General features: G+C 45.6%; 1 protein-coding gene across 2 annotated transcripts in view; it reads right to left on the minus strand.

Annotated features, from left to right (window-relative positions):
• Positions 1 to 23,112, minus strand: part of AGBL1 (AGBL carboxypeptidase 1) — a 1,577,225-nt gene that overhangs the window by 1,413,463 nt on the left and 140,650 nt on the right. For both annotated transcript variants that reach the window (XM_073653286.1, XM_073653285.1), the window contains exon 4: positions 22,926 to 23,057. In XM_073653286.1, coding sequence (XP_073509387.1) covers positions 22,926 to 23,057 — 132 coding nt within the window. The remainder of the gene's footprint in view (positions 1 to 22,925; positions 23,058 to 23,112) is intronic.

The raw sequence follows: 23,112 nt of genomic DNA on the forward strand, positions 1-23,112 counted from the left end.
CTGGATTTTTTCTCAGTAATGATGAAAATTAATGTTAATACGCAGTTTGAGTGTACAGCGGGGTGGGGGGAGGGGCAGGGGATGGATCTCTGCAGGAACAATGAAGATCTCCATTTTTTTTTCTCTTTCCCGAATTTGCAGTGGGGAGGTGCAATCTGTCAGCCTATCAGCAGCGCACACACGGAGCGAAGTGCTTTTTTTCACACAAGCAAGGGCATGTGTGATTGGCAGTGTATGTCACATGTCCTTGCCCTATAAGACCAAGCCATTTTCCCCGTCGCCACCATTTTCTCACTGCTGCAGCTGCGTGTTAGACGGCACCGCTGTTGCTGTGTGCGCTATACCTTGTTAATTTCAAGCCAATTTTCGCACAAATATACAGATAGCTTGGGAGTAGGGAATAGTTGTGATTGCAGTCCTTTTAAGGACTAGGTTACAGCATTTCCTACGACTTTTATCAGGGAGGTCTGTGCTCTTAAATAGATAGGTTGTGGGAGTAAAGACTAATTGTAATTGGAGTCCTTTTCAGGACTAGGTTACATGAGTTCCTATCAGTTTTTGCCAGGCAGGTCTGTGCCAGTGCTGTGCAAGTTTTTTTCACAGCATTTGGCTGAATCTAGCAAAGCTAATCCTTTTTGGCCTATTGCAGAGTGTGTTAGTCAGTGGAGTAGCCTATCTGTGTTGCAAGATATAACACCTGTGTATAGAATACCAATTTTTTTACTGCACTTAGTGAAGTAAAATCTTTTGGGCATAGCATCATTCTATTAGTCCATCTATACTGACCTCCATCAGGTTGCAAACTGAATATAATTTTTTTCTGCATCTAGCTCTGAAAAAATATTTGGGCTTCTAGCAGTGTGTGGGACTTGGTCTATTAGTCCATCTATACTGACCTCCATCAGGTTGCAAATTAAAAATAATTTTTTTCTGCATCTAGCTCTGAAAAAATATTTGGGCTTCTAGCAGTGTGTGGGACTTGGTCTATTAGTCCATCTATACTGACCTCCATCAGGTTGCAAATTAAAAATAATTTTTTTCTTCATTTAGCTCTGAAAAAATATTTGGGCTTCTAGCAGTGTGTGGGACTTGTTCTATTAGTCCTTCTATACTGACCTCCAGCAGGTTGCAAATTGAATATAATTTTTTTCTGCATCTAGCTCTGAAAAAATAGTTGGGCTTCTAGCGGTGTGTGGGACTTGGTCTATTAGTCCATCTATACTGACCTCCATCAGGTTGCAAATTAAAAATAATTTTTTTCTGCATCTAGCTCTGAAAAAATATTTGGGCTTCTAGCAGTGTGTGGGACTTGGTCTATTAGTCCATCTATACTGACCTCCATCAGGTTGCAAATTAAAAATAATTTTTTTCTGCATCTAGCTCTGAAAAAATATTTGGGCTTCTAGCGGTGTGTGGGACTTGGTCTATTAGTCCATCTATACTGACCTCCATCAGGTTGCAAATTAAAAATAATTTTTTTCTGCATCTAGCTCTGAAAAAATATTTGGGCTTCTAGCAGTGTGTGGGACTTGGTCTATTAGTCCATCTATACTGACCTCCATCAGGTTGCAAATTAAAAATAATTTTTTTCTGCATCTAGCTCTGAAAAAATATTTGGGCTTCTAGCGGTGTGTGGGACTTGGTCTATTAGTCCATCTATACTGACCTCCATCAGGTTGCAAATTAAAAATAATTTTTTTCTGCATCTAGCTCTGAAAAAATATTTGGGCTTCTAGCAGTGTGTGGGACTTGGTCTATTAGTCCATCTATACTGACCTCCATCAGGTTGCAAATTAAAAATAATTTTTTTCTTCATTTAGCTCTGAAAAAATATTTGGGCTTCTAGCAGTGTGTGGGACTTGTTCTATTAGTCCTTCTATACTGACCTCCAGCAGGTTGCAAATTGAATATAATTTTTTTCTGCATCTAGCTCTGAAAAAATAGTTGGGCTTCTAGCGGTGTGTGGGACTTGGTCTATTAGTCCATCTATACTGACCTCCATCAGGTTGCAAATTAAAAATATTTTTTTTCTGCATCTAGCTCTGAAAAAATATTTGGGCTTCTAGCAGTGTGTGGGACTTGGTCTATTAGTCCATCTATACTGACCTCCATCAGGTTGCAAATTAAAAATAATTTTTATCTGCATCTACAGTACCTCTGAAAAAATATTTGGGCTTCTAGCAGTGTGTGGGACTATTTGTATTAGTCCATCTATACTGACCTCCATCAGGTTGCAAATTCAAAATAATTTTTTTCTGCATCTAACCCAGCCAATAGTTTTGGCCTAATACCACAGTTTGGCCACTCAGCTCTGCTCGGTTACCATCCATTGTTTTTTTGTGCAAACAACTCCAGAGTTGTGAATTAGTTAACCACCAAAATGAGTGGAAAAAGGCCTGCTGCTGGTGGAAAGGGGAATAGGCGTGTTGGGAAGGGGAAAAAAGGTTGTGTCCGTGGGGTAGGTGTTAAAGCAACAGTAACATCTGCAGAAGAAAGACCATCTTCCAGCCAAACTAAAATGTCTACTTCTTTTAGCGGACAATGTGATAAGATCCCTTTCTTACGGCCACGCCAATCGCTACAAATTCCAGATGAGGCACAAAAACAGCAGGTGCTTCAACGGATATCAAGTGCTCCTTTAAGTGGGCTCTCCTCCACATCAACTTCAACATCACAAATACTCCAGTCCTCAAAGGTGTCACCCAAATCGCACTTGGTTCCTCACAGCTCCCAAATCTCCAGCTGCCCGTCTGAGTATGAGGTAGAACAGATGGTTGAGTCTGCAGAGCTGTTTACTCATACTATAGCCTGGGAATCAGAGGTCGACTCCAGCGCTTCTGTGAATCCAGACGAGGAAATGATCTGCACTGATGCCCAGAATCTTTATGAGTCGGATCCAGGACCAGACGCAGAAGGTTCTGACCATAATGTAGACCCTCATTCCCAAACTGTAACTCCTGTTGGTGGAGACAATGAGGAAGACGATGATAAGACTCAAATACCTGATTGGAGCGACAACTTTAGTTTTTTGTCAGGGCAGGAACAGGTTGGCTCTGAGGACGACGGGTGTGATAACGCACAGGGTGATGATGATGAGGTCGGAGATCCCACTTACTGTCAACCCACAGTCAGCCAAGAGATGAGGTCAGCAGAGGAGGTGGAGGAAGATGCTAGTGACGACGAGGTCAGGTTGCGCCTTCCTGGACAGAGACGTAGTACTGGAAGCACGTCAACAACTGCATCCTCAAACACAACTCTGCCTCTCACCACAAGTCGTGGTGGCTCTTCAGGTCGCATGGGTGCTAAGCCTTGCATAGCCTGGGCATTTTTTCAGATCGATAAAGATGACCCAACTCGTGTTATCTGTAACATTTGTCAGCAAAAGCTAAGTAGAGGCCAAAAAATACATAGTTTGAGTACTTCATGCATGAACCGGCACATGGACATGAAGCATAAGTTGCAGTGGGAAGCTCAGTGTGCTACAATGCGGCCTAGCCGGCCGGGCCAATCGCCGTCTGCCATATCTTGTGCATCCGCGGCCTCTTCATCCTCTGTGACTGGGGGGACAGCAGTCACACCTGTTTTGGGGCGCAGACCTGCCACCTCTTTACCCGCAACAGCCAGCGTGATTGGCAGGTCATCATTTTCTTTGGAGGTGGTAACACCAGCTGGTGTTGAGCGCTGTCCGACATCGATAGCACCACCTTTGGATCAAGGCAACCTAACATGTCCGCCTGCATCTTCCTCACAGACCGGCAGTTTGCCGGGGACACCCTTATCAACCCCGTCTAAGCACAATAGCCAGCCCTCGGTCCCTCAGATGTGGACAAGTAAAAGACCATTTCCTCCTAGCCATGAGAAAGCTAAGAGGTTGAATTTCACCATCTGCAAGCTCTTGGCTACAGAAATGCTGCCTTTCCGCCTGGTGGACACAGAGGATTTTCGAGACCTTATGTCCGTCGCAGTGCCCCAGTACCAGATGCCCAGTCGGCACTACTTCTCAAAGAAAGGTGTGCCTGCGCTCCACCAGCATGTCGCACACAACATCACCGCTTCTTTGAGAAACTCTGTGTGTGACAGGGTACATTTCACCACAGACACTTGGACGAGTAGGCATGGACAGGGGCATTACATGTCGCTGACTGGGCACTGGGTAACTATGGTGACAGCAGGACAAGGGGCTGCTGTCCAAGTCTTGCCGTCCCCACGAGTTCTGCGTCAATCCTCTTTATGTCAAAGTTCCTCCACTGCTTCTGCCTCCTCAACCTACTCTCGGTCTTCCACCTGCACCCAAAGCCTGTCTGGTCATGCCACAAGCTTTCTAACTGCGCAGAAGGGATCCTGCACACCTCCTTACTATGCTGGCAGTAGGGCTCAACGTCATCAGGCGGTTTTTACATTGAAATGTCTGGGAAATGTGAGTCACACAGCTGAGGAGTTGTGGTCAGCTCTGGAGAACCAATTTCATGAATGGTTGTCTCCACTGGACCTGAAACCAGGGAAGGCCGTGTGCGACAATGCTGCAAACCTGTGTGCGGCCCTTCGCCGGGGCAATGTCACACACGTGCCTTGTATGGCTCACGTGTTGAACCTGGTTGTCCAGCAATTTTTAGCCCACTATCCCAGACTAGATGGCCTTCTGCAGAGGGCACGGTCGCTGTGTGCTCACTTCCGCCGTTCGCATCCCGCAGCTCAGCGACTTACATCTCTACAGAAGTCGTTGGGCCTGCCACTTCACCGGCTAAAATGCGATGTGCCTACCCGGTGGAATTCAACTCTGCACATGTTGCAGCGACTGTGGCAGCACCGACAAGCCCTGGTGCAATACGTTCTGACGTATAGCCTGGGCCAACGAGATTCAGAGGTGGGGCAAATCACGCTGGAGGAGTGGTCTCAGATCAGGGACCTATGCACCCTTCTGCACAGTTTTGAAATGGCGACGAAGATGTTTAGTGCTGACGATGCCATTATCAGCATGACTATTCCGGTGATTTACATGCTGGAGCACATGTTAAACAGAATTCGGAGTCAGGTGGTGGCACAAGAGGAGGTGGAGGAAGTAGAGGAGGAGGAGTTGTATGCGGAAGGGCTAACATCTGCAAGGTCCAGACGGTCAGCAGCACCAAGGCGGCAGGCATGTGAGGGTGGGGGAGATGGTTTTACCAGGGCGCATGGTAGCAGCCAAACTAGTGAGGAAGGTGCAGGAGCCCAGGAAGAAGTGGAGGACGAACTGATGGAAGACTCATCAGATGAGGGAGACCTTGATCACATTTCTGTTGTGCGAGGTTGGGGGGAGAGGACAGAGGAAGGAAGCATGATTGTTACCTCGCCACCAACACAACAGGGACTTGGTGCTCCTGGATGCACAACACACATGAGTGCCTTCTTGCTGCACTACCTGCAACATGACCCTCGAATTGTGAGAATTAGAAATAATCCTGACTACTGGGTTGCCACACTGTTAGATCCCCGGTACAAAAGTAAATTTGCAGAAATTATTCCTGCCATAGAAAGGGATGCACGCATGCAGGAGTATCAGCAGAGACTGTTGCAGAATCTTACATGTGCTTTTCCACAAAATACCAGTGGTGCACGTAGTGAATCTCACAGTTCCAACTTGCCAACCGTGGGACCGTCAAGTGTTCAGCACTCAAACCGTAACAGAACCACAGTATCTGCTGGTAACATCAATTTTGCGGAATCATTTCACCACTTTTTTAGCCCATCCTTTGCAAGGCCACAGGAGACAAGAAGTCTGACACATAGTCAACGCCTAGAGACGATGGTACAGGAGTATCTCCAAGTAAACATTGAAGCCACGACTGTGTCACTGGACCCTTGCTCTTTTTGGGCTTCCAATCTGGATAAATGGCCGGAGCTAGCCACTTACGCCTTGGAGATCTTGTCATGCCCCGCAGCCAGCGTTCTGTCTGAACGTGTGTTCAGCGCTGCTGGTGGTGTGCTGACAGATAAGCGCACGCGGCTCTCCACTGATAATGTAGACAGACTCACGTTCATAAAGATGAACAAATCATGGATCCGAAACGACTTTTCTACCCCTGTGTCATCCTGGGGAGAGTAAAAGCTTGATGATTGGTTAAAATCACCCTACCAACCGTTTTAAGCTTTCAAATTACTAATCATGTTTATCTGTATCTTGACTGGAAAATAATTTGGGCTTTGTAGCAGTGTGCAGCACTGATCCTATTAGGCCATCTATACTAAAGCTTCACCAGATTTAAAATTAAAAATAATTTTTAGCTGCATCTAGCCCGGAAAATAATTTTGGGGCTCCGAGATGCGCAAGGCACATAAGTGCCTTCTTGCTGCACTACCTGCAGCATGACCCTCATATTGTCAGAATTCGAAGTAATCATGACTACTGGGTTGCCACACTCTTAGATCCCCCAAACTTTTCGATCAACCTTTTCATTTTAATAAAGACCAAAAAAATGGTCATTTTTGAAATTATAAGCATTAGCAGGTTGTTAGAAACTGAAATCAAACAGTTTTCAACTCAAAACTTTATTCTAGGTGATGTTACATTTTCACATAGGACCCCTTGTTCGAAAGGAGCTTCTGAACTCTCTCGTCCATTGAATTTGTCAGGTTTTGGATGGTTTCTGCTTCAATTGTTTTGCATGAGGACAGAATACCCTCCCAGAGCTGTTGCTTAGATGTGAACTGCCTCCCGCCATCATAGACACTCCTTTTAATGATGCTCCAAAGGTTCTGAATGGGGTAGAGGTCAGGGGAGCATGGGGGTCACACCATAAGTTTGTCCCCTTTTATGCCCATATCAGCCAGAGATGCAGATGTTTTATGTGCAGCATGAGATGGTGCATTATCATGCAGAAAAATGATCTTGCTGTGAAATACACGGTTCTTCTTCTTGAACCATGGCAGGAAGTGCTGTTTGAGAAAATCCACATACATTATGGAGTTCATCTTTAGCGCCTTCAGGGATCCTAAAGGGGCCGACAATCTCTCTCCCCATGATTCCAGCCCAAAACATTACTCCACCTCCTCCTTGTTGGCGCTGTAGCCGTGTTTGCGTGGGGTGTCCATCAACCAGCCATCCTCCACTCCATCCATCTGGACCATCGAGCGCTGCACGGCACTCATCCGTGAACAAAACAGTTTTGAAATCAGTCTTCATGTAATGTTTGGCCCACTGGAGCCGTTTCTGCTTGTGTGAAGAGGATAGAGGAGGTCGACAGGATGGCGCATGCACAGCTGCAATCCTCTGAAGGACCCTGCATCTTGTTGTTCGGGGGACGTTGGAGGCACAAGCAGCTTCAAAAACTTGTCTGCTGTTATGACAAGGCTTTTTTGCCACTGCTCTTTCAACCTGACGTAATTGCCTGTAGGAAAGAGTCCTCAATTTGCCCTTATCAGCACGCACACGTGTGTACTGTGAATCAGCTACATACTTCTTGATTGCCAAGACACTTCATCCTGATCATCGCACAATGTTGATTGTAGTCATGCCTTGACCTAAACACTCCACAATTTGTTGCTTCTCAGCAGCCGACACATCCTTTTTCTTTCCCATTTTGGCAGAAAATGTAGGCTGCTTAATAATGTGAGAGAGCCTTCTTAAGTAGTCTTGCCTTTCATTGGACACACCTGCCAAACTAATTAGCACAGGTGTCTGCAATTGCTTACAGTGATATAAAGAGCCCTGACACACATCACCATCAATGAGTTTAACTGACAAACAAACAAATTCTTCCCTTATCACTCCTAAACACTTTTTGTATAATAATTTGGAACGCAGTGTACATGTGCTTTTCCACAAAACACCAGTGGTTCACGTAGTGAATCTTACAGTTCTAACTTGCCAACCGTGGTCTGTTTGGAGTTGTTCAATAAAGGGCCCAAAATTAAGATAACATAGATGGGAGAGGTCTCTATGAATAGGAATTCCTAAGTATTTGATACCCTGTGAGGGCCAGGCAAAGGGAAAGTTGGACTGGATGGAATCCTATATGGATTTGGGGAGGGAGACATCGAGGGCCTCAGACTTCGCTGCATTGATTTTAAAATTTTACCATGTAACAAAGTGATCTATTTCAGCCATAACAGCATGGATGGATATATGTGATTGAGTGATATATACTAGGACATCATCAGCAAATAGAGAGCACTTGTACTCGGTGCCTCCCACCTCAATCCACCTAATATTGGGGTTATGGCGAATTGATGAGAGCAGGTGCTCCGTCACTAGGATGTATAAGAGAGGGGACAGAGGACATCACTGCCTTGTCCCATTGGTGATTGTGAAAGGTGATGAAAATGTTCTGACGCACCTCCTGGGCCTTGGGACACCCGGAGCCGGACCCTTTTTGGTGGATGCTGGTGGTTGTAGTCTTCGTGGCGGCGACCCAGTTCCGTGGCTCAGGGCGGTCAAACCAGTGGCGGAACTATTTATGTGGTTTTGATGTTTAAATGTCCGACTACGCCACCCGTGGATTGCGGTCAGAGTGAACCGCCGCTACAGGGCAGACCACTGAGGCTGGTGTTGTGGGTGCAGCAGAGCGTAGCATAACTCCCCACGGGAGGAGTATAGCCTCAGGGCAGTGTATGCGGAGGATGGGGGTGATGGTGCAGGGCAGCAGCAGTAACGACACGGAGTCAGTGATGCAGTTCAGGGCCTTTACTCACAGTTCTTATTATCCAGACCACGTCTGCAGGTAACGGCTGCCCACGTCGTACTGTGCTCACCAGGTGAGGGGCTCAGACAACTCCCAGATAACTTTGGAGCACTTCACAGGACCCCCTTTGTGTGTCCTTTGTCTGGCCTTTCTTACCAACACTTCTGTCCGGCTGCCTCGGGCCTCCTCTTGGTAAACTTGGCGCCAGTTTCCCTGACCCTATGTGGTGCCTTCCTAGCGGGTGTAGCGAGGGGCTGCGCCACATAAAATGTCAGAGCCTCCGGTTTCTAGCTGAGGGTCGTTTCCTGCCTCCACTAGTTCGGGGACCGGTCTCCCCCTTTGGCCTGACCCCTCCACGCAGGTGGATTCGGGCGTGCGGTGGCGACTCGCCCGTCCGCACCCCTGGGATCCCTTCATTCCTCGTTCCTGGAGCCTTCTCCGCTCCTCTTCCTTCCTTCTCCCTCTTCCAGGCCTGGGCCTCTGTTACTAGGCCCGCCTCCGGAGCAGAGCTCATGCAGAGCCCCTGCTCCCTGCCACTTCTGCTCAGACTTCTCTGCACTGAACTAAGATGGTGCCCACCTTTTATACTCCCTTCTCAATGCACCCAGGAACTGCTTCCTCCCTGCTCCTGCACTACAGGGTTCCCCTTCCTCAGTGTTCCCTCCCCCCACTCCAGCCAGGGACAGGGACTGTCGTGCCCATCTCAGGGGCATATTGGTCGCCCTGCCCCACGGCAATGTGGTGTAATGCATGCAGGTGTCGGGTCCTGATCCACACTCCATCCTTACCTGAGAGTGAGATATCACACCTCTGGGTGAGGTGCAATACGTCTGTAGCAACCGAGCCCTCAGGGTGCTACAGTTCCATTTATCTTCAGCCTAGGTGACATATTGCGATACAGGGCCGTGATTTTGGCTATAAAAGGGTCCCCTAGACCCCTACCCCAAGCTTTTTAAGAGAATCATATATGGCGTGCCAGGAGACTCTATGGAATGCTTTCTCAGCATCCAACGAGAGTATCTAATTACAAATTTTTAACTGCATCTAGCCCAGGAAATACTTTGTGCCTAGTAGCAGTGTCTGCTAGTGAGCGGATTATCCCGGCTGTTAAGCAAGCTGCACCACCTGTAGTTTAGACACTTAATTTTTTCAAAGGAAATGCTTCGGGACCATGGGATACTTAGTGAAGAGCATCAGGAGGCACCCCAAGGCATAGGGGCTGGGACTGGCAGTAGGATGCCTTGCGGTGGACAGCCGAGCTCGATCCTTATAAAAGCTTTTTAACTGCAGCAGCTTTAGTGGACGCTACTGGAGCTGGAATTACCGCGGCTGCTGGCATGAGACTTGCCCTCCAATAGATCCTTGTAAATGGATTTAAAGTGTATTCATTCAAATTAGAGAGACAATTTAAATTAAAAAGCTTAGAGCTGCCTCCACCACAGGGGGGCTCGCTCGACCCACCAGCGGACAGGCACCAGTATTGGGAGAGGGGGGCTGGCCGTCAGGGTTCACCGCGGCTCTGGCACAAACCCGGCGACACGGAGGTGGCACGGGCAGGAGCGGACTGGCCGTGTCGGCTTCTCACTTTTTGGATTTTAGAAGGGCATGACATGCCTATATCTGTGTCTCCCCCTCCTTTTACTCCTCCACCTCTTTTATTTTCGCATGACTATATGTACTTGTCACTTTTCCATGTGTTAGTTATGTCTTCTGAGCAGTTTGTCAGCTTTTGGACACCTTTGAAGGTGTTTTCTATGTGTTTCTATGTGTTTTTGTTTGCCTGCCATTGGTTTTAACGGTGTTCGAAGGTGTTCGACGAACAGTTCGACGAACAGTTCGGCGAACACACGGGTGTTCGACGAACCGAACCGAACTCGAACACTACGGGGGTGGCTCAACACTAGTAGTAAGCTTGGCTCTATTATCGGATCTATGTGGTAGGCTTGGTGATGCTGTCGGATCTATGTGGTAGGCTTGGTTGTGCTGTCGGATCTATGTGGTAGGCTTGGTTGTGCTGTCGGATCTATGTGGTAGGCTTTTGGTGCTGTTGAATCTATGTGTTAGGCTTGGTGGTGCTGTTGGCTCTATGTGGTAGGCTTGGTTGTGCTGTCAGATCTATGTATTAGGCATGGTGGTGCTATCGGATCTATGTGTTGGGCTTGGTGGTGCTGTCGGATCTATGTGTTAGGCTTGGTGGTGCTGTTGGATCTATGTGGTAGGCTTGGTTGTGCTGTCGGATCTATGGGTTAGGCTTGGTGGTGCTGTCGGATCTACATAGTAGGTTTGGTTGTGCTGTCAGATCTATGTGGTAGGCTTAGTTGTGCTATCGGATCTATGTGTTGGGCTTGGCTGTGCTGTCGGATCTATGTGGTAGGGATGGCTGTGCTGTCGGATCTACGTGGTAGGCTTGGTGGTGCTGTCGGATCTATGTGGTAGACTTGGTTGTGCTATCGGATCTATGTGTTAGGCTTGGTAGTGCTCTCGGATCTATGTGTTAGGCTTGGTGGTGCTGTTGGACCTATGTGGTAGGCTTGGTTGTGCTGTCGGATCTATGTGTTAGGCTTGGTGGTGCTATCGGATCTATGTGTTGGGCTTGGTGGTGCTGTCGGATGTATGTGTTAGGCTTGGTGGTGCTGTTGGATCTATGTGGTAGGCTTGGTTGTGCTGTCGGATCTATGTGTTAGGCTTGATAGTGCTGTCGGATCTACATAGTAGGTTTGGTTGTGCTGTCAGATCTATGTGGTAGGCTTAGTTTTGCTATCGGATCTATGTGTTGGGCTTGGCTGTGCTGTCGGATCTACGTGGTAGGCTTGGTGGTGCTGTCGGATCTATGTGGTAGGCTTGGTTGTGCTATCGGATCTATGTGTTAGGCTTGGTAGTGCTGTCGGATCTATGTGTTAGGCTTGGTGGTGCTATCGGATCTACGTGTAAGGCTTGGTTGTGCTATCGGATCTATGTGGTAGGCTTGGTTGTGCTGTCGGATCTATGTGTTAGGCTAAGTTGTGCTGTTGGATCTATGTGGTAGGCTTGGTTGTGCTGTCGGATCTATGTGTTAGGCTTGGTGGTGCTGTCGGATCTACATGGTAGGCTTAGTTGTGCTGTCGGATCTATGTGGTAGGCTTGGTTGTGCTGTCGAATCTATGTGTTAGGCTTGGTGGTGCTATCGGATCTATGTGGCAGGCTTGGTTGTGCTATCTGATCTATCTGGTAGGCTTGGTTGTGCTGTCGGATCTATGTGTTAGGCTTGGTGGTGCTATCGGATCTATGTGGTAGGCTTGGTTGTGCTATCGGATCTATCTGGTAGGCTTGGTTGTGCTGTCGGATCTATGTGTTAGGCTTGGTTGTGCTGTTGGATCTATGTGGTAGGCTTGGTTGTGCTGTCGGATCTATGTGTTTGGCTTGGTGGTGCTATAGAATCTATGAGGTAGGCTTGGTTGTGCTATCGGATCTATCTGGTAGGCTTGGTTGTGCTGTCTGATCTATGTGGTAACGTAAAAATTAATTCATCGCACACTCATAGGAAGTTTTGCTTTTTAGTGCCAATTTATTCATACAAATGAAATGTAGGAAAAATAACAGTAGTGAAGGCGACAATAGGTAAACGTTTCGGCCACACTGGCCTTATTCATTAAGTCGCTATTGCATCAAGTTTGTTTTAGTAGGAAGGCACCATGGAATGTAGAGAGAAGTTCCAGTCAGAAGCTGCAGCAATGAGGGGATGCGGATCAGTATCATGAGGCATGGGGTAGAATGCCTAAGTTAGTGGATATAAGTACCTTAACAAGAGACAGGGGTTCATCAGCTGTGGAGAGCGGCAGTTCCTGTATCAGGGGTGTCTCTAGATGGGGAGTCCCATAAATGGTAGAAGTGGAGGGTACAGGAAGCGTTCCCACTTTGTAGTAAACTTAGCTCCATTATTAAATCTACATAGTAACCTTCAGTGTGTTCTCGTATCAATTGGCTCTGTTATCAGATCTATGTACAACCCCTGGCAAAAATTATGGAATCACTGGGCTCAGAGGATGTTCATTCAGTTGTTTAATGTTGTTGAAAAAAAGCAGATCACAGACATGGCACAAAACTAAAGTCATTTCAAATGACAACTTTACGGCTTTAAGAAACACTAAAAGAAATCAAGATAAAAAATGTGGTACTCAGTAAGGGTCATTTTTTTCAGACCAAGCAGAGGGAAAAATTGTGGAATCACTCAATTAAGAGGAAAAAATTATGGAATCATGAAAAACAAACACACAAAAGAACACTTCAATACATCACTAGTATTTTGTTGCACCACCTCTGGCTTTAATTACAGCTTGCAGTTTCTGAGGCATGGACTTAATGAGTGACAAACAGTACTGTTCAATCTTGCTCCAACTTTCTCTGATTGCTGTTGCCAGATCAGCTTTGCAGGTTGGAGCCTTGTCATTGACCATTTTCTTCAACTTCAGCCAAAGATTTTCAATTGGATTGAGAACCGGACTATTTGCAGGCCATGACATTGACCTAAGTGTGTCTTCTTTCAAGGAATGTTTTCACAGTTTTGCTCTTTTGCAGGATGCATTTTCATCTTGAAAAATGATGTCATCATCCCCAAACATCCTTTCAATTGATGGGATAAGAAAACTGTCCAAAATATCAATGTAAACTTGGGCATTTATTGAAGATGTAATGATAGCCATCTCTCCAGTGCCATTACCTTACATGCAGCCCCATATCATCAATGACTGTGGAAATTTGCATGTTCTCTTCATGCAGTCATCTTTATAAATCTCATTGGAATGGCACCAAACAAAAGTTCCAGCATCACCACCTTGCCCAATGCAGATTCGCGATTCATCACTGAATATGACTTTCATCCAGTCATCCACAGTCCACAATTGCTTTTCCTTAGCCCATTGTAACCTTGTTTTTTTCTGTTTAGGTGTTGATGGCTTATGTTTAGCTTTTCTGTATGTAAGTCCCATTTCCTTTAGGCGGTTTCTTACAGTTCGGTCACAGACATTGACTCCAGTTTCCTCCCATTCGTTCCTCATTTGTTTTGTTGTGCATTTCCTGTTTTGGAGACATATTGCTTTAAGTTTCCGGTCTTGACACTTTGATGTCTTCCTTGGTCTACCAGTATGATTGCCTTTAACAACCTTCCCATGTTGTTTGTATTTGGTCCAGATTTTAGACACAGCTGACTGTGAACAACCAACATCTTTTGCAACATTGTGTGATGATTTACCTTCTTTTAAGTGTTTGATAATCCTCTCCTTTGTTTCAATTGACATCTCTCATGTTGGAGCCATGATTCATGTCAGTCCACTTGGTGCAACAGCTCTCCATGGTGTGATCACTCCTTTTTAGATGCAGACTAACGAGCAGATCTAATTTGATGCAGGTGTTAGTTTTGGAAATGAAAATTTACAGGGTGATTCCATAATGTTTTCCTCAGAATTGAGTGATTCCATAATTTTTTCCCTCTGCTTGGTCTGAAAAAAATTACCCTTACTGAGTACCACATTTTTAATCTTGATTTCTTTTAGTGTTTCTTAAAGCCCTAAAGTTGCCATTTGAAATGACTTTAGTTTTGTGCCAGGTCTGTGATCTGCTTTTTTTCAACAACATTAAACAACTGAATGAGCATCCTCCGAGCCCAGTGATTCCATAATTTTTACCAGGGGTTGTAGTAAGCTTTGCTTTATTATCGTATCTATGTGATAGGCTTGGATCTGTTATCGGATCTATGTAACGAGCTTTGTTCTGTTATCGGATGTTGTATGCTTGGTTCTGTTACCGTATCTATTCAGTAAGCTTGGTTTTGTTATTGGATCTATGCAGTATGCCTAATTCTGTTCATATACTTATATAGCAAGTGTCAGATATTTCATTAAGAAGTTTCTATCCAGAGATTAAGAAGAGGTCAAATTTGGACTACTGCAAATGGGCCAGTGTTGTGGTCTGCCCCCCAGGATAATGTTTGCCGCCCAGCCTCAGACATTAATTAAAAACATCTAATATTATATTCAGTAGCCAGTTGTGATAGACTACACACCTATTTACCTTATGGACCTCTTTAAGTCTTTATATTATGTGTTTTGTACACATCTTATTGTATATATTTAATTTTTTGCATTTTAACTAAAGATCTAATAGAGTTTCCTAGGGAGAGCTATCAGGGAGCAGGGATGCCACATGGGAATTTTATGTGCCAATTGTGTGCCAATTACCATTAATGCTAGAATTAATATTGACCCGCACCATGACATTTTTGGGGAATTTATGATTGTATACAAAGACTAGAACCCGTATAGTCTATAGATGATAAAATGTGATATATATATTGTGCTGTTTTGAGATGTTTATCTTATTACTAGGGATTCCCTACCCTTTGGTATACTATTTATTTATTTTTGTTTTACTCACTAATATAGCGCCATTAATTCTACAGTGCTTTACATACATTATCACCTCCAGTATTTATATGCTTATGTATTATCTCTTCAGTATTTAGAGCATTTAATTATGAATTTTAATAGTTAATAAATACTTGTTTTAAGGGTGCAACCAATTTTTATTTTTACGTTCTCATTTTTTCCTCTCCTTTTTCAAACAGTCATTACTTTTTTTATTTTTGCACTGACGTATACATCTAAGAGCTTGTTATTTGCGGGACATGTTGTATTATTGAATGACATCATTCAATTTACCATATATAACAAGGAGAAATGGCAAATAATTCCAAGTCCAACAAAAGGGTGAAAAAAACACAATTCTGCCATTGTTTTCTAGTTTTATTTTCACAAAGTTAATTGTGCTGTAAAAATGATCCGGAAAATGAGTTGATTCCTCAGATCAGTATGAATACACAAATACCAAATGTCCAGGTTTTTTTAACTATTTTATTAGCTTAAATTAATTATGAATTTTGTAAAAAAAAAAAAATTGGTTTGCGTCGCCATTTACAGAGACTCGTAACTTTTTTATCCTACCATCAATGACGCTATGCAAGGCTTGTTCTTTGTTTGGTTAGCCGGTGGTTTTTATATATAATTTTTGGGTATATACTGTGTTTTGATTGCTTCTTACTGCTGTTTTATTCTTAGCTCAACCAAAACAACACAATTCCAGTGTTTTAATTATTTTTCCTCTTTACAGCATTTACCTACTGGCTTAATTAATTTTAGAGTTTGATAAATTGGAGTTTTCTGGATGCAGTGTTACCAATAGTGATGAGCGGGCATACTCGGAAGTACTCGGTACTCGTCCGAGCATCTCAGTACTCGAGATGCTTGGAGTTCACTGAGTACTTGCGAGATGCTCGGGCGGATACTCTGGTCCCCTCCCTGCATGTTTGGCGCTCTTTACAGAGCCAATGAACATGCGGGGATTGCCTGCCACTCATTATAATGCCACAACAAACATGGCTGCAGCATTACAGACAGGTGCCGCTGAGCTAGGGAGAGATTTGCTTGTTTATTAGGTAGTGTAGGTAGAACAGAAGTATATAACACATATCCATCTAAAAAAACAGTCCTTCTAAGGACTAATCCATCTGCAGAGATATCAGGCAGGCAGTGTATATAGGCAGGAAGGCAGTGTATATAGCAGACTGCAGTGCATATGTGGCACCCCTGAGGGTTCGGTCGCCACAGAGGTATTGCATCTCATCCAGAGGTGTGGTATCTCACTCTCAGGTAAGGAAGGAGTATGGCTCAGGACCCTAACACTACATTCACTACACCACATTTCCGGGGGACAGGGCGATATTGCTCCTACGGGAGAGCACAGTCCCTGATCACTGGCTGGAGTGGGGAGGAACCACCTAGAGAGGGGGAACTATGTAGTGGATGGGTGGAGGACGTAGATCCTGGGAGCACATGTGTAGGAGGTATAAAAGTAAGGAACCATCTTGGTTCAGGAGTAGAGAGGTGGAGTTCCAGTCAGACAGACTGAGGAGAAGTCAGGGAGCAGAGGCTCTGTATGAGCTCTGCTCCACAGGCGGGCAAAGTCAGGAGGCCTGAGCCTGAGAGGAAGGAGAGGGAGCAGGACTGCTCCGGGAACGAGGAGAGAAGGGACCCTAGGGGTACGGGCCGTGTAGAAGGCCACCGGTACGCCCGTTGCTACCAGGAGGTAGAGGGGTCAGGTCCGAACAGGGAACCAGGTCCCTCAACTAGTAGAGAAACAGCAAATGCTCAACTAGGAACCGGAGGCTGCAGTGTTTCAAGTGAGGTAACCACAAGTCCACACCAGTCGCACTAAGAAGGTAGCCACATAGGACCCAGGGGACGGAAGATACGTCGCCCGCCAAGGCCAGAGGGCGGCCACCACAGGCAGGAAGAAGAAGTGTGGTGGCCGCAGACAGAAGGCAGGCAACAGTTCCCCGTAACACCAACACGAAGTAAGTTGCCAGTACAACTGCTAGGTCTTCCCGAGTCTGGTTGTTTTTTAAAGACTCTGCTGATAATCCCAAAAAAGCCATTTGCACCACCTGCCAGGCCAGCATCAGCAGGGATGGCAAAACGACCAGCCTGAACACCACCTGCATGATCAGGCATATGGCTGCAAAGCACCCGACTTTGTGGTCTGATCCCCAGGGTCCAGAAACAGTGTCTGCGGGTGGCACCACTGCTTCTTCTGTTGTTGTGCATGCAAGCCAATCCCCTGTCCATGGTGCATGCAAAGATGCCTCTTGTCCTGCACCTGTCATTGCACACTCTCAAGTAGCAGCATCAGGAAGCACGTCCACATACTTGTCCCAGCGCAGCGTTCAGTTGTCCATACTCCAGTCCTTGGAACGCAAGTGCAAATACGGAGCCAATGTCCCACAGGCCACACTACTAAATTCCCACATATCGCAACTGCATGCGCTCGAAATGTTGCCTTTTAGGCTCTTGGAGACGGAAGCATTCCGCAACCTGATGGCGGCAGCTGTCCCTCGGTACTCAGTTCCCAGCCGCCACTATTTCTCCCAGTGTGCCGTCCCCGCATTACACAAACACGTGTCCCAAAACATTAGCCGTGCCCTCAACAACGCAGTTACTGGGAAAGTCCACCTAACCACAGACACGTGGACAAGTGCTTGTGAGCAAGGATGGTACATCTCGCTGACAGCACACTGGGTTAACATAGTGGAAGCCGGGACCCAGTTGGACCTTGGGATGGAACACGTCCTCCCGACGCCAAGGATTGCGGGCCCTAGGTCAATCAGGGTTGCCCCCACAGTCTACAGCTCCTGCACCTCATCCTCCTCCTCTTCAGCCTCCATCTCCGAAATGACCACATCAGTCACAAGCTGGAAGCACTGCAGCACTGCCTTGGCCAAGCGGCAACAGGCTGTGCTGAAGCTAATATGCTTAGGTGACAAACCGCACAATGCTGAAGAGTTGTGGACAGCTCTGAAAGAGCAGGCAGATCTGTGGTTCACAACACTGAACCTACAGCCAGGCATGGTCATGTGTGACAATAGCCAGAACCTGGTGGTGGCTCTGAGGTGAGGCAAGCTCACACACGTACCATGCCTGGCCCATGTGCTTAACCTCGTGGTTCAGCGGTTTCTCAAATCCTACCCAGAGCAGCCGGATCTTCTTGTTAAAGTATGCCGCCTGTGTGCCCATTTTAGAAAGTCACCTACAGCTTCCACCATCCTTGCCATGCTTCAGCAGCGTTTGCGGCTTCTGGCTCACAGACTGATGTGTGATGTCCCCACACGTTGGAACTCTATGCTCCAGATGTTGTGAAGGATTTGTGAGCAGACGAGGGCAGTTGTTGAGTACCAGCATCAACAAGGCCATCGGTATTCAGTTCAGACTCCACACATAAGACCTCAGGAATGGACATGGATGTCAGACATACTGTATGTACCATCCTCCAAAACCTTAAGGAGTCCACCAAGATGGTGAGCGGCGATGACTCCATAATTAGCGTCACCATCCCGCTTCTCTGTCTTCTGAAATGCTCTCTGTTCACAATCAAAGGGGATGCATTGGAGGCAGAGCACGATGAGATGGATCAAGGAACCATACAGGGTGATTACACAAAGCCCAGCCTCATCTCATCACAAAGTGGATTGAGGAAGAGGAGGAGGAAGAACAGGAGCTGGTTTCCTGCGCTATAGATTGTACTATTTACACAACTGTCATACTGTCTGTTCAGCGTGAATCGCCTGAGGACAGAGAGGAGGAGGAGGAGAGCATGGTCAGTCATCCTCTTGGTGAGGACACGGAAGTCTTGCCTATTAGCAGCCTGGCATGCATGGCTGAGTTTATGTTATGCTGCCTGTCCCATGACCCTCGAGTTCTCAACATTTTGGGTGACAGTCATTACTGGTTGGTGACACTTCTAGACCTACACTACAAGGAGAACTTTATATCTCTTATTCCTGTGGCGGACAGGTCTACAAAAATAGGGCAGTACCAGAAGGCCCTTGTTGCGGAACTATTAAAAAATTCCCATCTGAAAACGCTGGCGGCAGAGGTCACAGCTTGTTGGACAACCAAGGACTACAGGCGAGAGAGACACAACTCCAATCCAGCAGAGGCAGGGGAACACTGTCAAAGTTCTGGGGGAATTTTCTCAGCCCCTCCTATCGCACAGGCCCTGAGGCGCGGGGTACTCTCACAAGGAGTGAAAAGTTTGGGAAGATGCTGAGGGAGTACCTTGCCGACCGTACCAACGTCCTCCTTGATTCCTCTGTGCCTTATAATTATTGGGTATCCAAGCTGGATAAGTGGAATGAACTGGCTCTCTATGCCTTGGGGGTCCTGGCCTGCCCTGCCGCTAGCGTTTTATCAGAGCGGATTTTTAGTGCCGCTGGTGGAATTATAACTGATAAGCGCATCTGCCTGCGAACTGAAAATACTGACAGGCTGACTCTTATAAAAAAATGAACAAGGGCTGGATTGGGCCAGACTTCTCAACACCACCGAATAAGAGCAGCGTAACATAAACTCAAATCCAGTGTCTTTTCTTGGGAGGTGTATTCCCATGCACCTTTTCGCACCCACATATGGGTATACTCTTCCTGATTTGGGCTATTTGCTCTTGTCCTCCTCCTTCTCTTCATCCTCATCCTCCACCATATCACCAGGGTGACCTTGGTCCGTGATGCAACACCCACATAATTTTTTTAAAGAGTATTTATGAGGCCCATAAAAAAAATGTATACAGTATGTTCATGTATACCCCCTAGGGGTAAATGTTTGTCAGCCCATACACTTAGAGCATGGGCATTACAAGTATAGGAGGCCCGCTCCTTTCTAATAGCAACATTTTTTTAAGAGGCCCTCCTCCACGTCTCTTCCAAAAGACATTGGAGTGTCTCCCAATATTTGTCAGCCCTTGCATTCACTGCATAGGCCAACACTATGGGAGATCCACTTCCTAATAATGGAAACATTTTTTATGAGGCCCTGTACGTCTCTTCCAAGGGGCGTTGGATTGCCTCTCAATTTTTGGCAGCCCTTGCATTCACTGCATAGGCCAACACTATGGGAGACCCACTTCCTAATAATGGGAACATTTTTTCATGAGGCCCTCTACGTCTCTTCAAAGGGGCATTGTAGTGCCTCCCAATTTTTGGCTGCCCTTGCATTCACTGCATAGGCAAACACAATGGGAGACCCACTTCCTAATAATGGGAACATTTTTTTTCAGGAGGCCCTCTGACCTCCACGTCTCTTCCAAGGGGCATTGGAGTGCCTCCAAATTTTTGGCAACCCTCGCATTCACTGCATAGGCAAACACAATGGGAGACCCACTTCCTAATAATGGGAACATTTTTTTTCAGGAGGCCCTCTTCTACATCTCTTCCAAGGGGCATTGGAGTAGGTCCAAATTTTGGGCAGCCCTGCCACTCACTGCATATGCAATAACAGTATTGGAGAAACACTCTTTAGTAATGGGAACAACAAAGCATAACCTGCTGATGGCTCTCTAAGAAGAGTAAAGGCCATCTGATGGCCCTATAAAAATGGGCTTTGTGATTTTCAAAGTCCCTCCTTCATAAATTAAACAGGATGTGTCTGATCATGTCTCACACACCACATGGCTAAATAAGGTTGTAAAATGTTAAAATGACATTTCCCGGTGAATGCATTTGTCACGGTTGAGAGCAATGCAAAAGGGCAAAAACCCATCAAAAACTCTATGTGTGTACATAGCCCAAGGTGTGGAAGAGTATTTTTGGTTTTGGTCATTTATTTTGCCTTATAAACAAGTCATTACCCTGGAAAGGATGTTCCTTAACATATTTCCCAGTAAAATACATTTTGGTTTCGTTTTTGTATGTTTTACTGTGAGTCCGTAAAAGTGGCGTAATACCTCTGACAACATTGTTGACAGCAGTGACTTGGGAGTCAGAAATGTTTCTAGGGGTCTTCCTCATGCTGTTCCCATGTCATTTGAGCACTGTTCCCATCGATTTGAGCAATTTTTAGGCCCTCTGCAGACCGCCGGGAGGAGCCGCCTGAAAAATGCTCGAGTTTCCCATAGACTTACATTGGGCTCGTTGCTTGGGTCAAGCACCTGAGAATTCCAATGTGCTCGACCCGCGCAACGAGCACTCGAGCATTTTAGTGCTCGCTGATCACTAGTTACCAAATATATATACAGTGGGGAAAATAAGCATTTGATAGAGTGACGATTTTGCAAGTTTTCCCACCTACAAAGATTGGAGAGGTCTGTAATTTTTATCGTAGGTACACTTCAACTGTGAGAGATCGAATCTTAAAAAAAAAATCCAGAAAATCACATTGTATGATTTTTGCAAAATTAATTTGCATTTTATTGCGTGCAGTAATTTTTTGATACAATAGAAAACATTACTTAATATTTAGTACAGAAACCTTTGTTTGCAATTACAGAGGTCAGATGTTTCCTGTAGTTCTTGATCAAGTTTGCACACACTGCAGCTGGGATTTCGGCTCACTCCTCCATATAGATCTTTTCCAGATCTTTCAAGCTTCAGGGCTGTTGCCTGGTAACATTGGGTTTCAGCTCCCTCCAAAGATTTTCTATTGGGTTCAGGTCTGGAGACTGGCTAAATCACTCCAGAACCTTGAAATGCTTCTTACTGAGCCACTCCTTAGTTGCCCTGGCTGTGTGTTTTGGCTCTTTGTCATGCTGGAAGACCCAGCCATGACCCATCTTCAATGCTCTTACTAAGGGAAGGAGTTTGGTGACCAAAATCTTACGACATATGACCGCATCCATCCTTCCTTCAATACGGTGCAGTCGTCCTGTCCCCTTTGCAAAGAAAATCCCCAAAGTATGATGTTTCCCCCACCGTGCTTCACTGTTGGCATGGTGTTCTTGGGGTTGTACTCATCCTTCTTCTTCCTTCAAACACGGCGGGTAAAGATGATACCAAAAAGTTCTATTTTTGCCTCATCTGACTACATGACCTTCTCCCATGCCTCCTCTGGATCATCCAAATGGTCATTGGTGAACTTCAAATTGCCTGGACATGTGCTGGTGTGAGCCATTGGACCTCGCATGCCCTGCAGGATTTTAATACATAACATCGTAGTATGTTACTAACGGTAATGTTTGAGACTGTGGTCTCAGCTTTCTTCAGGTCATTGACCATGTACTCTCGTGTAGTTTTGGGTTGATTCCTGACCTTTCTCAGAATCATCCTTACCCCACGAGGCAAGATCTTACATGGGGCCCCAAACCGAAGAAGTTTGACAGTCATCTTGTGTTTTTTCCATCTTCTAATAATTGCATCAACAGTTGTTGCCTTCTCAACAACCTGCTTTCCTTTTGTCCTATAGCCCATCCCAGCCTTGTGCAGGTTTACAATGTTGTCCCCGGTGTCCTTAGACAGCTCTTTGGTTTTGGCCATGGTGGAGAGGTTGGAGTGTGATTGATTGTGTGAACGGGTGTCTTTTATACAGGTAACGAGTTCAAACAGGTGCAATTAATACAGGTAATGAGTGCAGAGTAGGAGGGCTTCTTAAAGAAAACTAACAGGTCTGTGAGAGACAAAATTCTTGTTGGCTGGTAGGTGATCAAATACTTATTTCACGCAATAAAATGCAGTTTAATTATTTAAAAATCATACAATGTGATTTTCTGTTTTTTTATTTTTAGATTCTGTCTCTCACAGTTGAAGTGTATCTACGAGAAAAATTACAGACCTCTCCATTCTTTGTAGGTGGGAAAACTTGTAAAATCGGTAGTATATCAAATACTTATTACACTCAACCACAGGTAACAGGAGCAGTGGCAGCATCAAGCTGTATTCAATGTTAAAAGTCGCACACATAGACATACTGTACATACCATTGGAGGCATAGATCTGAATAGCATGTATACAGAGGGTAATATTATCAGACTTTGTCAGATTTCTTCTTATTAAACTGAGGGTAACATCAGTGGCTTCTAGTTTTTGTGCTTTTTCTCCAAAGTTTGCATCTACAATAGAAAGGAAACATACATAATCTGCATTGTATCATTATATCTCTGCTGT

Source organism: Phyllobates terribilis, unplaced genomic scaffold, assembly GCF_046119375.1.
Source record: "Phyllobates terribilis strain yellow unplaced genomic scaffold, ASM4611937v1 Scaffold_11__3_contigs__length_659146591, whole genome shotgun sequence".
NCBI classification, from domain to species: domain Eukaryota; kingdom Metazoa; phylum Chordata; class Amphibia; order Anura; family Dendrobatidae; genus Phyllobates; species Phyllobates terribilis.